The 16571-nt window shown below is 36.6% G+C and overlaps 2 protein-coding genes and 1 pseudogene across 2 annotated transcripts; 1 reads left to right on the top strand and 2 right to left on the bottom strand.

Moving 5' to 3' along the window:
- The first annotated feature begins 66 nt into the window (after window positions 1-66).
- Window positions 67-1671, top strand: LOC145237230 (DNA-directed RNA polymerase II subunit RPB3-like). Its single transcript, XM_080100015.1, has 6 exons — window positions 67-306; window positions 372-497; window positions 754-882; window positions 952-1081; window positions 1147-1300; window positions 1373-1671. Exons 1-6 carry the CDS (start codon window positions 184-186, stop codon window positions 1542-1544), a joined length of 834 nt encoding a protein of 277 aa, XP_079956141.1. The 5' UTR covers window positions 67-183; the 3' UTR covers window positions 1545-1671.
- LOC145237231 (uncharacterized) lies at window positions 1632-4618 on the bottom strand. The gene is made up of 5 exons (XM_080100016.1): window positions 4432-4618; window positions 3454-3592; window positions 3069-3142; window positions 2376-2535; window positions 1632-1872 (listed from the first exon to the last, which is right to left on the bottom strand). The coding sequence occupies exons 1-5, from the start codon at window positions 4557-4559 to the stop codon at window positions 1675-1677; spliced, it is 699 nt and encodes a 232-aa protein (XP_079956142.1). The 5' UTR covers window positions 4560-4618; the 3' UTR covers window positions 1632-1674.
- Window positions 4619-5124: 506 nt separating this feature from the next.
- Window positions 5125-13055, bottom strand: LOC145239190 (uncharacterized; annotated as a pseudogene).
- Between the last annotated feature and the right edge of the window lie 3516 nt (window positions 13056-16571).

Raw genomic sequence — 16571 nt, forward strand, 5'->3', positions numbered from 1 at the left:
TGCAATTCTGAAGAGTTTCAATACCGATTCGGATTTGGAATGCTCGTCTAAAAAAAACATCGGATGAGAGAAAGAAAATCATCCATTAGCGCCAAAGTAGCAAATATATGATCTTCAATGCTCAATCGAAGTTAGAGTTGATTGTTTGCTTTTCTTATTGTTGAGACTTGTTTATGTACAATCATGCCGTATGCTAATCAGCCGACAGTCACGCTATCAAAGCTTACAGAAGACAACGTTAAATTTGTTATTGAAGACACTGACCTGAGCACTGCAAATTCTATTCGACGTGTATTTATTGCAGAGGTAAAACTGTTTTGTTTTCCACTTGGGATTTTGTTATGTTTGTGTTAATGTTTATTTACTTCTAGGTTCCAACGCTGGCAATTGACTGGATTCAAATTGAAGAAAATTCTTCAGTTTTAAACGATGAATTTCTTTCTCATAGAATAGGATTAATACCTCTTACATCGGATGACATTGTGGATAAAATGCAGGTATTGCTTATGGTGTCAATCTCAAACTGAAAATTATAAACGTTATTAATTCAAACGTATATTTTACAGAAACATTCAATTTATTTGTTTAGTGAACATTTTAACTTTTGCACCATTCATGCTGCTTGAATTTTAGTTTTTTAAACCTGTATGGTTCTTGATTTAAGTGTGGAAACATGGTAATGGTTTACATATTATTATGTCATAGTTTTCAAGAATTGTGGACTGTCATTTAACTTTCTTTTTATGTTTTTAGTATTCACGTGATTGTACATGTGACGAGTTCTGTCCAGAATGCTCAGTGGAGTTTTATCTGGATGTGAAGTGTAACAATGAAGGAACCCGTCAAGTTACAACAAGAGATCTAGTATCCATGAACCCTAGAGTATGATCAAAATATCAATAGCTCTTGTTTCTTGGTTTCTCCTAACAAATAACATATGTGTTACACCAGGTAATGCCGATTACTTCTCGAAGCCGTGGGGACAGCGGTGCTGTGTTTGGTGAACAAGATGACATACTAATTGTAAAACTGAGAAAAGGCCAAGCTCTGAAGTTTAAAGCTTACGCAAAAAAGGGATTTGGTAGGCTTATTGTGTTACCCATGTGTTTTTAGCTTTGGAACACAAATCAGGTTTTCATTTTTAAGGCAAGGAACATGCAAAATGGCAAACTGTCAGTGCTGTTGCATTCGAATATGACCCTGACAACTCTCTAAGGCATACCACTTTTCCAAAACCAGAGGAGTGGCCTAAAAGTGAATTCAGTGAACTAATGGAGGATGATGACAAATTTCAAGCAGAGTTAGTTTAATTTTACAAATCAAATTTTTCTTTGTTTTGAAGACACATTATTTTATGACACCTTTTTCATAGTTTTGACCCTCATGGAAAACCAAACAAGTTTTATTTCAATGTCGAGACCACTGGAGCCATTCGGCCTGAGAACATCGTTCTCAATGGACTTGCAGTATTGAAAAAGAAGCTTAGTGATCTTCAAACACAACATAGCCAAGAACTGCAGCAAGATGGTTTAAGTATCAATTGATTCTGACCTGCCTAAACTACCAACATTAATGGTCTTCACAAATAGCAATGATCTAGCCCCAAGAGGATATGATAAACAGTCATGCTGTGTTGTATGTGAAATTTTAATAAAAAAACATATTGTGAAACTCTTATGTCGTGGAATCCGATTTTGCCTTTTCTGCCTCCGATTTTAGCTTCTTGGCAGGATTATCAACAAAATTAAACATTTTAGGTCCAATAGATTCAAGGTAGTTGTATCCTCTTTGCATCCAAAGCTTCTGGCACATTTGAAATTTTAGGCAACGGCGATGTCTGCAGCCAGTGCACATTCGAAATCCGTCCACCACCTGAGAAAAGCACTTTCTTTAGTCAAGCTGTTAACCAGTGTTGCTGCTCTGTAATACTCTTGTATCCCAGTTAAACATGGGCACATTTTAGACTTCCCTGAAACCCAAACTAAAAATGTAATTTGTGCCCCATGTATATACGTAGTATATGTATCAAAAAGGGTGTACATAGTGTATTCACTTCAAACAGGTGGTAGTTTCGTTTCTAACTTGTTTGCGGTTTTATGGTTGTGAGTTTTGTTAACTCTCTGCAGCTTTTTTATTACATTCAGGTTTAGTAGCATTACACAAAGTATATTAAATTAGGCTGTCAAAGTTTTCGGCAACCAGCATAATTTCAACTTACGAACAACCAAGCCATAGTGTTAATGACAATTAATAACCAGTTTCCTAAAAGATAAAAAAGTGATTAAGCTTGGCAGTGAGTTGAATACGAATTACAAAGTGATGCAACAAAAAAACTCTTCCCCAACTGGCAAAAAAAACTGTGAATAATTAAATACCTTGTATTCCTCAGGTCCAGAAGTAGGTATTTTGTCTTCTTCTTTAGTAGGTTGTGGCTCAATGCGTTTGTAGATGACAAATCGGCCATCATTGTGCAATTGTGTATAACCAATGTCCTCTTTGGTTGGGAGGCCTTGCGGAAAACGCACTGGCTTGATTCTATTTCAAAAAACACAAGTAAAATTTGATCTCAGTCACACACTAAATTAAAGCAATTTTCAACACTGTTGTAGCAATCAATAATCCGTTGTCATTAGTTGGATTTAAACCAGCTCTACAAGCCAGAATGTTTGTATGTGCTATAGCGATGGGACGAGTACCCGGTATCGAATGATTTCAGTGGTATTGATACTCGTACTCGGTATCAAAATATTTTGCCTCAGTTTTCGATACCAATGGCCGGTTTACACTATAAGAATGTGGGCAACTTTTTCGGACAGCACAAATGGGAAAAAGGTTCTGCAAGGTTACGTATTTTTTTTCGCTATTGTGTGGAAATCACTTTTTTCTACATGCTTCTGCATGTGTGTGCGTGCGTGTGTACGCTGACCATGGCAGATAAACTAGCTAGTGATGTACAACTAAGTACAACACTATATTTAAGTACTCGGTATCGGTACTCGCTTCAAAATCTGGTATCGTCCCATCACTAATGTGCTATATATATATATATATATGAATATGTAACTTACGTGATAAGGTGTTTCACAGTCCATAATATTTCATTAACCTTTGGAAAGTTAATTTGTACGCTTATGTCATAAACCTAAAAAAAGATTGAAAAAATTAAACTGCAACAAAACGTACAGCATTTTGATGACACACAGGTAGATTTATATTTTGTTTTATTTACTAGTAATAGCTTTGTATTGAATAGTTTATTCTTCTTCAAAGCATGTTTCTTTATTTTGTATTTTTAGTAAGAAATAATTTATGTGGAAAAAAATATGTATACCTACAAATAGGTATAAATACAAGGTAATGTTATATACTGTACTAAACTTTGTCAAAAAAAATCTATTCAATGAATGAAATTATTTTAAATACCAAACACAACAGTACTACAGTTGACCATACCCTGTGTAAACCCATTTCTTTCATCGCCTCTTTTTCCCAATATGGTCTATGTTTTAATGGTTTTATTTGTGTGATCATCCAGAATTTAGGAGGTTCATCCAATGGGTAAACTGGATACATTTCTTCAGGAGTTTCAAATCTATAATTTTTGTCAGGGTTAAAAAGCTTTATGGTTCAAGAAATATTTTTTATATCATACAATTGTATACAGGATACAGATGAGTAGTTTAATTTTGGTTAAAACATTTATGCTATTTCAATTGCAAATATATTCTTAGTTACAATATAACTAAATCGGTCACGTCTAAAACTGCGGGCCCACTTGGATCACTTGGCCTGCTTGGCCCAGCACTTGGCCCGCCTCATGCAATTGGAAAACTGCGGGCCCGCTTCTTGCAAGTATAAAAACTGTAGCCCCAATATATATCCTGTGCTTGTCGCGTCTATCGCAAGGAAAAACTGCGGGCCCACTACATCCATTGCTTGCCGTTCAGATCTTGTCGAAATCAAAATTTAATGACATGTGACAGGCGTGTCCACATCTTTATCAAGCCGGCCCGCAGTTTTTATACTTGCATGAGGCGGGCCAAGTGCTGGGCCAAGCGGGTCAAGTGCTGGGCCTAGCGGGCCAAGTGGGCCCGCAGTTTTAGACGTGACCCTAACTAAATCCCTTAGGATCTTAAAAACCCATTGCTTTGTTTATTTAAGAGGACACTACAAATAATCCAAGATTTCATATTTATACAAGTGAATGCTGATTCATTTTTAATACTTCAATGGCATTGTTTTAAAAACGTCTTAACAGAACTTTACCAGAATACAAACTATTTAGCATGTGTAGCTCAATTAAAGGTGTGGCTATTGAAACTTCTTTCAATTTTTAATTGTAATAATTACATCGCAATAAATTATTTCTAAAGTTAAAACAACAGTAGGTTCAGATTCTAGAACAAACTCGAAACATAAGGAATCACGAACCCAAGTTTAGCAGCTGTGACAGCAATCGAATCCGATTTCACTGGAGACCTTGCTTTATGCCCTGTTGTTTGACGAATAGCGGACATATGAAATGGCCTAATCAACTGCCTACAGAATTGGTGAGCCATATTTTGATGCAAAACAACTTAAAGACGACACCTAACTTGTAAACATAAAATAAATCTATTCATGTGTGCAGTCATGCGTAGCAAAACCATAAAAATAAAAAATACTGGATGAGTTTGAGTAATTCATACGGTCAGTTCAAACGACTTTTATTGGTAACTTTTTATCCGTCAGAACTAACACAGGTAAAAATAATTTTTAGTGCGTTTATGTAATAAATGATCGTTAACCCAAACTGCCTCTGCTTGAAGTTCGCGCATTTCGTTCGAAAAATATGTTCGTTATCTCACTGGAGACCAGAAACTCAAAATCAAAAACAAGATACTCCGATCTACTTAAACTAACTAATAAGTTTTGTAAAGCGGGAGGCATTCTTTTGTTTTCATATCTGACCCGCAGCAATGTTAACCCAAAGGGGTAAAAAGCCACCAGTCCAATTTAGGTCTTTCGCAATATGCTAGACAATTCCAGAAACTACAAAAACTTTACTAGTGTTGCATTTTTACTTTCCAGATTTTCTGGGCATTTTACCTCCTAATCCGTTTGTTACTCCGTTTGTTACGCCTGTTTTAATCTGGCAAAAGCCGTATGTTTATTTACCACAACAACAGTATAAATTCGGCCAATCATAATCGCAACATGTAGAGAAAACGGAAATAAATCAAAAGAAACAGATGCAACAAATCATATCTTATTCGTTTCTTTTTCACCAAATCGAAAGCAGACTTGTCATCATCATGTAGCCTAAAAACAGTTTGGGACACAGCATAAAGAAGCAACAAGAAAAATGGTGCACAAATTTGCAACAAAGTTTGGTTCTTAAAAACGCAACAGCGAGGTTTTGAAGGAAAAAATAAAGCCATTCCCTTAGGCCTGTGTCAAAAAAACACCACAAGAAACTTTTCGTTTGTCGTAACACAGTTGACACAGATTTGCAAGCAACATAGAAAACTATTTTCAAAATTAAGCAAACCACAGTTGCAAAAATTAGACATAATGTTGTAGTTCGCATGTATGGCGTACCCAGTGTCAATTAAAAAACAAGAAATCACATTTTTCAAGTTCATTTTTAATCGAAGTCTATCGCCTTGTCTCTGAGTAGACACATGTTGTCATAATGTTTTCCCGTAAAGCTCTTCGAGTCCATGTGCAACTGCTGTTGTCGGCGTTGAAAAGTTGCGAGTACGGGGAAGCAGAATTGGTTAGTTCGTTGGCTGACGGCCGGTCGCCTTCCCTATCGGATAAAAGCAACTCCAGACACTCGGCGAATTTGCGACTGAAGTTTTTCCACGACTTTTTAGCGTCTTTAGTTTCGTAACCTTAAAAAACAAGTTGTTTGTTTGTAATATTGTGTATTTGACATTGAAATTTGGTTAAAAAATGTCAACAATAGAGTCAAAAAATCGTCCACATTTTACGCATCCACTTTTACAGTACAAAAGAGGCTTGAAATTTGTATTAGGAAAAAGTATTTGTTTTGATTAAATTTTTATTTACCAAGACCTAACGAAGTGCTGGTTGGGGAAAAATAACAAAAATAGAACTTACTGCTTTTGTTCATGGCGCCCTTTTTCATCTTGCTCAGTGTTTTTGCAGTTCGCTGGGCAATATGGGAATGGTTGTTTCTGCAAATGCAGTACACACAGGTTAATTCACGAAGTATGCTAATTGGTCATAAACTATTTTTATGTATTTTTCTGGAATCTTTAAAAGTTATTCAATTTTCCTTTTATTTCATTGTTTTTTAAAAAAACGTGTAACATCATAATTTGATTTCTCTTGCACATAAAAATACCTATTGTAACATACACAAAACCCTGATAGACCAGTGTTTCTCAACCTTTTTAGGTCGCGGACTATGTTTGTCTCACCATGCCCATTGGCCAAATCAAAATCGCAGTGATGGGGAGACTCGAGTCAGTGACTCGACTCGAGTCCGACTCGAGTCACCTTTTTAAAAGACTCGACTTGACTCGAGTCTCAGTTGTGAAGAGACTCGACTTGACTTGGACTCGTCTTAGTAGAGACTCGACTCGGACTCGGACTCGGACTCGTTATTTCACCAACAAAACGGAAATAATGGATAACCTGCTCAGTTGACTTCAACCAAACAACAGCAGCAATTCACTGTGCGATGCGAAGTTATTTCTGCTTAATTTTAACGTAACGAAGTTGCTGCTACATTTTGCTAAACTTTCTTACGCTGGCATTAAGCGTTGTACTTATTGCTTCGGTTTTAAGGTAATCGAATGCAGTACATGCCAAGGCCAAGTATTCGCTTTTAAGCGCTTATATTACTGAACACACGCTCTAGTCTAGCGCGTGCGGTAAAATATGAATTTTTGGTTTTCAAAAACTCCTTTGAACAGGATGAAGTTCTTTTCCACACTGTTTAATGAGTGTCAATTAATGTGTTTCATTAAAGTTGACCCTAAGTTGACTTGACTTGAGACTCGACTGATAAGGTACCTGAAGGTATATAGGCCCGAAAGGTGATAAGGCCCACTGCTAATATTTTTTTATGTACCAGAAAAAATACTTCAGTTTTGATGTAATTTTAAAATATATATGTACTTGAAATTATTTACAAAGTTTTGGACCTGCAAGTTATATGTAATTGTTATCATGACCAATCCAAATTAAGAAGTGTTTATTTTCAACTTTTTATTATTTTTTGTTAAAATTGGTAGCAAAAATGAAAAGGTTGTGTTGTTGAAATGAAAACTTATTAAGATATATTAGTAATGGGGTGATTTTAGTTTAATTGGAGCATTATCCGATCTGGAAAAAAGAATTACTTCAAATAAATTTTATTACGGTTTTGTTTGTCAACCATTGCTTGCAATAAGGCCCAACGGTAATTTGTCATTTTCTCAAGTGTCTATTATACTAAATGCGACTGATATGCAGAAAATTTGCTTTTTTGCTTTCTTACGGAGATAAAAAGTCCGAATAAGATGTTTGTGGAAGTAATCTTTCATTTAGTATTTTTGGTCATCAAATGTCAAGGGGTCGTTTATTCTTTTTTTTAGTACCTTCAGATTAACAGTTATATGTCTTAGTTAACAGTATATGTGTAATATGAGTTAATAACGTTGCTTGTTTAAACTTTTATTTGACCGAAGCAAAGTATAAATGAGTCTGATTGGTTTCTAGACTCTTTTTAAAAACATGAAAATGTTGGGCTTTATTAACAGCATAGGTTTGTATTAAGGCCCAAGTTTTCATTTTTTTAAACTGTTATCCTACAAAAACAAAACTTGCAAACGTCCTCAAAATCTAATGGATGTTTAATATCAACCTCTGCAACAATCATGCCGAATTTGGCCTGGAACGGTTAAACGGTTTTTCAGTTATACGCAATAGTTTTTTAATGGGCCTTGTTAGCTGCAGGTACCTTAGGACTCGTTACCCAACCCTGCAAAATCGCGGAGTCACGAAAAACTTTTCCGAAAAAAGGAAAAATTTGGGAAACACTGGCTTGCAAAAACGACAGCACTCAAAAAGATGCTTACCTGGCAGCAATGAGGGGTTGTTCTTCGGTCGCGTTGCCGAAGTCATGTTGTGCGGAGAAGTTAGCTGCACGAATGCGCGCCAACCTCTTGCAGTGTTTGGTATAGTGCTTGTCACACGAACACTCCTTCGTCCAAGGGCTCGTACCACGTAGACAGCGAAATAATAAATGAGCAAAGCAGAGCATATCGTAGCCAGGATGGCATCTCATGGCTTGAAATCGGTTTTTGGCGCACCTCGAGCCGATTTTGGACACCGGGCGGCACTTGAAGCATTCAAACTCCCGCTGACATTCGACCCAGGTCGCGAAGTCCCGGGCAAGGTGAAAGTTGCCAACTTTAACGTGTAGGCGGCCTTCAACGTCCGGACAAGCTCTACTGGGAGGCTCGTTGGATGGTTGGTGGCTAACTATAATGTTGGAAGCACGGATTTCGTTGTGGCAAATACGAATTGAGTGCATATAGCCCAGAGCACGTAAAAGTTGTTGGCTGATCGCTCGTACTTGCTTTTCAGGGAGGACTTGATTGAGAGAGCGTTCTTGGAATCGACTCAATGGTTCTTCTCCGAATTGTTCTGAAAATCAAGTAAGCATTGAATTTAACAAACCGACACCATGCGGAAATTCTACTTCAATAGAATGCCGTCACATATATCAGGTCAAAGCTGTTTAATTCACGCTCTTCATTCTCAAATTTAGACTGAATCACATCATCAAAAGTCCAAACACACCACATTACCCCAAAACTAAAGGTTACTCCTGTTCAAAACATGGCGTGATGATAGAAACCAGATACATTGTTACGTCAAGGATGTCTACATTTAAACAGGTTAATTCGAGACAGACAGTAGCATTTGCTTTTTAAGTTGCTATTATTTTGGGACAGGTCAATATCAATTGGTATACAGATATTGTGCTGCGTTTATTACAGTCAAGGCTTTATTTGTATAACCTGTTGCTGCCAGGCATGATATCAAACTTATGAGCTCTTCCATGGCAGTTGCATCTTTTTGCCTGTTATAACCTTGCGCTTATACGGGCAAAACGTTAAGAACTATTATATATTGGATAAAATCAAGAAGGCAAATGTTTGGCCAGGTGCATTTCCATAGCAAACGCTATTGGAATGTTTGTCCAATCAATATAAGGTGAATAGTGCTAAACCGCCTACATGTAATACGATATTTCGTAAAACCTCTTGTTATCGCAGTTGCAAGAAATGCTGTAAGAGAGTTGTTTATTGAAGTGATTTATTACCCACCCATACGTCATTTGCCTACGTCATAGTGCACCGCAAGTGGATGTCATGTGCACTTTACTTGATATTAAACTACAGTTCTATAGGTTGTATGCTCCTAAGAGGTGACATACCACGTCACAGCACAGTCGTATTAAGCCTATTAACAGGGGTAAACATTTTATCTCTAGGTTTTTGACGCACGCAGCGAAAAACCAATTAAATTTGTACGTATTCAAAATCCACCTGCGAAACCCGTCTTTTTCAGTTTACAACATATTCACTGATTTTAAACGTATTTGCACCACTGGCCATTGTAGCAAAAGTCTGGAATTTGATTTAGACATAACAAATTGTACACGGAATTAAAATGTTACTTGATTAAGTACAAAACTGCCAGCGAGGTTGGTTAGTTCGAATATATTCGACTTCAAACGGTTTACCAATTGTTGTTTCATTCGTATTAGGAGCATAAATTAGTGTTGATAAATCAGAATTTAGGCGCTTCAACTAATTAAGATAGAAGTTCAAATTTTTGAGTTAATTTTCTCAAACTCACACCTTGAGGCTTACAAGCTGGAACCACTTAAAAGCATATTTGAGATCATGAGCACAATTTAAAACTATTGTTTCACATTCTCACCTGTTGAAATGTAAAGATTCCTTTGGTTGTCCAAAACAAAACCATGGCACTTGAGAATAAACGAACATTTTCTCACACATCGCATCAAAATAACTTCACGAAAAAAATCCCGACTCATTTCAATCTGAGATTCAGCCACGTGACCTCGCCCAACGTGTTGAAACGAGCGTCGTCGACAAGTGGTCCTCAGCCCGAATTCACCGGTTGAACAGGGGTTTGCACTTTCGCTATTTTGTGCAAAACTACTTCGTTGTCGGCCACCACATCTCTGACCAACCATTTCTGCCAATAAAAGTGCATTTTTTTGTTTTTATCGCTAAATTTGTTTTTATCGCATTTTTTTGTTTTTTATAACTAATTCACGTGAGGGTTAGGCGTGGTGCAAAAACTTTTTTCCGGTTTTTTGCAAGATTGAAACGTTTTTATTACATTTTCTTGAAACGTTTTTATTACATGAACAACCAAAATTGCAATTTGCAATGCAAAAAGTTTTGCCAACTTGACAAAAGATTCGTTCTACCGCATGATCACTAAAATATTTCGTAACAACACAGTTCAAGATTTTGAATTAATGGAAATCAAATTTTGAATATGCTCAGGTGTCCAAATGCTTTAAAAGTTTTGGAAATGAATCCCTCGACTGCTAGCACACAAGATTTTGACTTGAAACAAGTCAATTTTTTTATGCTCAGATTTAAATGCCTATTGAAATACTGTGACAAATCCTTTGCCACACTTGGTGACAATAACCTTTCACCCATATTTGCCCCCGTTTTTTAAGAACAGGGGAGCTATTGTTTTATTTGACTGTTGTATGCCTTTTATCGGATGCTGATTATAGTGTTTGTGGTTCTGATAAAGTATATTGATTGTGGCATATGGCACCGTGCTTTTCTGTCAAAATCAACAGGCCAAAGGTAAAATACATAACTGATAGCTAACTCATGTCCTCCGCTGCATTGGTAAACAAGGACATATGTTGCTATCAAACGTCTTCTATTTTATCTGTTTGCATAGTTTTCGGCCTACGATTGTATTGTACACTAAAATATATTATTCATTATCGAAGAGAAATTTATCAAAGTCTGCACTTCTAAAAAGTAAACAATGCCTGGTTGTTGTGTAACAATAAAAGATTGTTGGAACTCCCGAATGCGACAATACTATCTTTATTTATACCAGTGGTTCTTAAACTTTTTGATTATTTATATTTTGTTAAACTTTTTTCATTATCCCCACAAAATTGCCTCACGGACCCCTTAAGGACTGTGGACCCCAGTTTGAGAACCGCTGATTTATACGTTATGCCCCATAAATTAATTTAGTAATTTGTACCTCCGTTTCGTTCGACAATATAGTTTACCTACGATTAGAATAGTGTAGTTTTTGACGAGGCGTTTGACAAAGATACTTTTGGATTACATTTTATTTGCTTTCGAGGCGTTTCTGTACAGGCTTATTAGGCAGATTTAAGCAGTTTATAGGTGTTTTGAAAACAAAAAAACTGAACCATAGCTTATTAATAACTCACGTCTAACCACAATTTACTTAATACTGTCAAAACTATCATAAACATTTGCCGTATGTGCCGAACGGGAGTTCTTAAGAACGCAAAGCATTCAAATTATGTAATCTTATAGCATCCAAATAGTGTGGAATCTAGAGAGTGGGAAAAACAACGATAAAGTTGTTTATCGAATCAGCCAATTCTGATTTACCTTTTGAAATAATTGTGTATTTTTTTCGTGATTTTTTTTCGTGTAGGTACATATTTATTTATTTGTGTATTTAGTTATTCGATCATATAAATTTGTTGAACGATATTTTGTTCGTTTTTTTTACAACCGCAAAGCTATGAATGTATAGCCTACTGTCAGGGCCAGGGCTCTTAGTTCCAATCTTGCATTGGTCTTTCATTTTAACGTATGCTTTTAACAAAATGGAAATTGAAACTGTTGGGAAAGTTCTAGGTGTTTCTTTTACCTGTCGGTCATGTTGGTCGCTTCTTGGAATTCTTTTGATAAACTTATGGCGGTAGGTGCTTAGAAGTCGATTTTCTGCAACAAAACAATTTTAGCAAGTTTTTCTTCACATTTTCAATCACAAGTCTCTTATACGGCATTAACATATGTAGCCTTGACTTATAACCCAATTATAAGTGAGGGTATAAGTGAACGTCACCTAATTATGGCATGTACAGGCCTATGGGCATGATTTCCTACTTAGTGAGCTACATAACCACAAGGTAGGGTATCAATTTAAATGACTTGAAATTGAAAAGTGCTCGTAATAAGACCGAACGTTCTGGCTGTATCCTAAATTGGGATTCATTTTGGTTGAAACCTAGAAAAGCAACGCCCCAATATGACAAAGTTTTTCGTATTTAAAGCTGTACATTTTCCAGAGAATTAATATAGTTTTACAAAAAGTACAAATTGTCATATTAAACACAAAGGAAAAGAAAATATATTTTTCAGCAAATATGCACAAGATGTTTATGAGTACCACAGTTCTTTGGAACCTATTCAAAGCCATTACGGACCTTCAGTAAAAAAACAATCGCCCACTAAGACGAGCAAGTTAGAATGTGAGAAATATTGATTGATACATTTTATCTGTTATCTAAACATCGCACTGTGCAATTTGTCGCGCCACAGATTTAAATCTTGACCTCATAGAGATCATAATCTCTGACATAAAGATCGTAATCACCTTCACGAATTCTTTCATTCTCGTCGCTTTTCTCGGAATCGTGTTTTGCATCTACTTGCTCCGGAACTTCAGTAAAGTCCTGTGGTTTCGCGGCGAACTGCTCGAAAACACAAGGCTGTGAGTTCAAAACCCCAGAAGATGATGCAGCAGGTGGAGCAACAGTAACTAATGGTGATTGCGAGTCCTGTGAGCGACTTCGTTTTCGGCTTTTTCGCACCATGCTTGATGGGTCAAGGTTCAAATGTATTAGTTGTTCGCACGGTGTAACTACGTTTGTACGCTGCTCTCTAGCATTAAACACAGATCTGTTCATACCTATACACACTGACTAACAATGCAAAACACAAATGTTGTAATAACAGTGCATGCTGCAACCGACAAAAACTACAACGCATATGATTCACATTTTTGTCATCACGCACACCACCACAGCTGTAGTTATTTCCGTCCGTTTTTGAGCTGGTTCTCATAGAGGATCTTTGATTTCGAAATGCCGTGAATCACAAAATAGCGTTTCTATGCAAAGCCAAATGTGCCCTGCTGCGGCAAAATAATGAATTTTTTTGGGGTTATCAGAAACAGTATGCCGGTCTGTCTACAATTATCTCAAAACTATAAGATCTAATATTTTATAAACTCCCTTTTGCAACCTAAACTTTCCAAAGTCAACGCGTAAGTTTACGCATAGAACCTTAGTAAATTTATAATGTCTTTTTGGACAACAATAGTACCTAGAAATGCATCCAAGCAGCGAGATCAAGTCAACCTTATTTCTACAACATCCATAAACATTTCAGACCTGAACTGATTAAAAACTGATAATGCATACAAAACAAAAACACCCAAACACTTGTTCAGGAAATTAATTATTTATACTTTTACTGCCTTTTCCAAATGCTAAGGTGATTTTTTGTGCATATCAACGGTGTTTAATTGAAACCGTTAATTTCACAAAAGCTGGATTACATGCCAACCCTTTCTTTAGCTGGACACATTGCAAATGAAGTGCCAAAATTCTGCTCCAACTTACAACAGCCCAACGCTAGCTTGAAGCGATTCGCTCAATCAGAAAAAAGGGGGAGCTGCAATTATATTTTCTGCGCCATCAGGTTCGGACCAACGGCGCGACGGAAATGAAATTATCCGTCAAGGGCTGATTCGTAGAGTCGCCTTTCTCTCGGAGTTGGTCTGCTTTGGGTGCGTAGCAGCTTATCGATTAAACATGTCGGGAACACCTGCCTGTGTGCGTCAAAAGACCAATGCGGCGGCCAATTAGCCAGGCGTAATTTCACCATAGCCACTACGGGTTGGTCTGAGCCCCGAGCACAGACGTTCAAAGCGTTCGCTTGCCGACAAATGAACTCTTACTAATTGCTAGATTTGCCGGACACGTTCATCACAAATTGGCGCTCTTCGGCGGCTAAATTCCCCGTGGAACGACCGCAAATCGACCCGATCCACGCGATGCAAAGCGGTTTGTCACAGGATCAAACGTCGGATTTAAGTTTCGACAACAACAGTTTTGACTCATCGCTATTTCCTGTGGCAAAACTTGAGCGATTGATCATTTGATATTGCTGTGACTAACTGCCGGTTTTGGCATATCTGTGGCTTTCCTACACGCTTGGTAAATGACTTTTTCGAGTCCTACAGCAAGCCGTGCTTGCTGCTTCCACAAAAGATAAGAGTTGAGAGCTGTTTTGATTGGAAAACATTAAATTACTCAAAAGCAAATCGCGTTTTAAGTATGCAACTGTTTTATTTAAAACGCAATGTTTGGACTATGGTACTTTTTGTAAAAAAAGTTCTTATAAACCTCATGTATTAACAACTGGTTTCGAAGAGCATGTTTACAAAATGAAACATAACGACCGGGCCAAACCGCCCTTTGTCCTTGCCAACACCCTCTAACGCTTTTTTCCACAGAAATCAATGCTAAATCAGGGCCTCATCCCAACAATATTAAAATAGTTTGTATTCCTGGATTCTCTCGTGCAAACTGATCCAATTCTGTAACGTTAAGATTTCTTTATTGGTCCGCGTTTTTAGAACTCCTCGATTCAAACCAAATGAACATGCCTCATTTTAAATGGCGCAATGGTCTTGCAATGGAGGAGTCAGTTGGATTTATTTCGTCTTTCGCCACCATCTCGTTATACAGTCGCATCTGTCGTTGGCAGATGAAAGTAATCTAAATGTGCTGGTAACGACCTTTACTGGTCAAGGGTCAAATCGGCGGGTTGTAATAAAACTTAATTTGCTGTGCCACAAAAATACGCTTATTTGATCTTACGTTATATTGGCATATATCACGCTACATAATAAATAGTCGCGTTTTTTATGTGCACAAAATCAATAATTCTACGAATGTATATTAGGAGGTAAAATAAATAGGTAAACGTATTTTAGTGTGTACAATTCATCATTCAAAAGTAGATAAAATAATTAGGTAAATTTAACTGTTTAGAAATAGGTAAAAGTATTTATATGTTAAAAATGTAACGAATGTGTCAAAAGAAATATTTTAAGTGGTTTAACGTTCTCGCAAAGGTATATAAAACAATTGTCGTAAATCAATATTTCACGAGAAGACGTTGTTTTATAACAGTAGCTAAAATGTTTTTACTTTTTCGTGTTCCTAATCACCGAACCGCATCAACCACGCTACTTACAACACCGCAACTTTAAAACCAACGTAATAGGCTAGAAATCAGTCATTAGCCATTCCAATTTATTTCTAACTGCCATATGTATTTGAAAATGAATCCGTTTTGCACATGCCCTTTTTGGGAGTTGTTTAGTTTAATTCGTGGGCGAGAAAAATATTTTTAACTTTGTGTGGGCGGCAACACGAGATGAATTTAAATTGATAAATTAGAGTCGTTATCTGAAATGTACACTTGCAGTTAGTCGCCACTTTAAGTTGTTCGTAAAAGACCTTGAAAAACAGCGATCGTCTCATGTTAGGTGGACATTTTATCATTGTAAGAACAGAACTGCTTTTAATACCTCAAACAAATGTATTGTTTTAACGCGGTTTTAGTTTGAAAGCACATTTTGACTTAATTGTACTTAACTGTTCTAATATCATTATGACATCATAACCAGATGTTTTAAGTGGGCTGCTGCTGCAAACACACAATGATTTTGATTTATCTTTCCTTAACGGTTTTGAATTCCGAGTAAGCTGCTGTACTGAAGAGCAATTAATAATTCACACAGCAAACTTCCAAGGAGCTTATTAAAGATTCATAAACGCAAAGAAAATATGCTGTTGCAGCCTTTGAAGCAGAAACATGCAAGCTGCTTAATTGCCGATATTCTTCACATAACAGAGCACCATCATAAAATATTTAAGACAAGCGATCATGTAGTATGATCTAACTACATGACATGAACCGATATTACCTTTTTAATACATGCTATAAAGACTGAAATTTGCAATAAAGTGAAATTTGTTATAGCACTTATGGTGCTAAAGCTTTAACTGCATAGAATTTTACCAACATTTCCAACCAAGGATTACCTTACTATTTGCTGCCTGACACAGATGTATACTGTCTTAATGTGCTTTTTAACATAGCAAATCGTCATTTAGGGATTTTTTTTAACATTAAACCCTATGTAAACTTTTTGCAAAGATGTTAATTTAGGGTTTATCCACTATAGTGCAACAATTCTGATAATTGTGCTATTCTGTCAAAAGTTTTGAATTTCACAATTTTACTTCCATAAAATAACATACTTTAACTACATCAATCTTAAAGCAAACGTAAAAAAAAGTTTACTTGTTTCTAGCACTGTTAACTTTTTAGAATCAACATTTTCTGCTTCTCTTGCACTAAAACACAGTGTACCAAGTCAACCATACCCACAACAAACTTTCTTGACACAACACAAAATGGTTTTTT

Source organism: Phallusia mammillata, chromosome 7 (assembly GCF_965637545.1).
Source record: "Phallusia mammillata chromosome 7, kaPhaMamm4.hap1.1, whole genome shotgun sequence".
In the NCBI taxonomy this organism is placed as follows: domain Eukaryota; kingdom Metazoa; phylum Chordata; class Ascidiacea; order Phlebobranchia; family Ascidiidae; genus Phallusia; species Phallusia mammillata.

Bases quoted from the DNA above. Each gene is read 5' to 3' on its own strand.
- LOC145237230 (XM_080100015.1), top strand. From the start codon at position 184: ATGCCGTATGCTAATCAGCCGACAGTCACGCTATCAAAGCTTACAGAA. The intron at 498-753 runs GTATTGCTTATG...TTATGTTTTTAG, and splicing joins ACATTGTGGATAAAATGCAG to TATTCACGTGATTGTACATG. The intron at 1,301-1,372 runs GTTAGTTTAATT...CCTTTTTCATAG, and splicing joins GATGACAAATTTCAAGCAGA to TTTTGACCCTCATGGAAAAC.
- LOC145237231 (XM_080100016.1), bottom strand. From the start codon at position 4,559: ATGGCTCACCAATTCTGTAGGCAGTTGATTAGGCCATTTCATATGTCC. The intron at 3,593-4,431 runs GTTCGTGATTCC...CAAAAATTATAG, and splicing joins GTCACAGCTGCTAAACTTGG to ATTTGAAACTCCTGAAGAAA. The intron at 2,536-3,068 runs GTAAGTTACATA...TTTTTGAAATAG, and splicing joins ACTGTGAAACACCTTATCAC to AATCAAGCCAGTGCGTTTTC.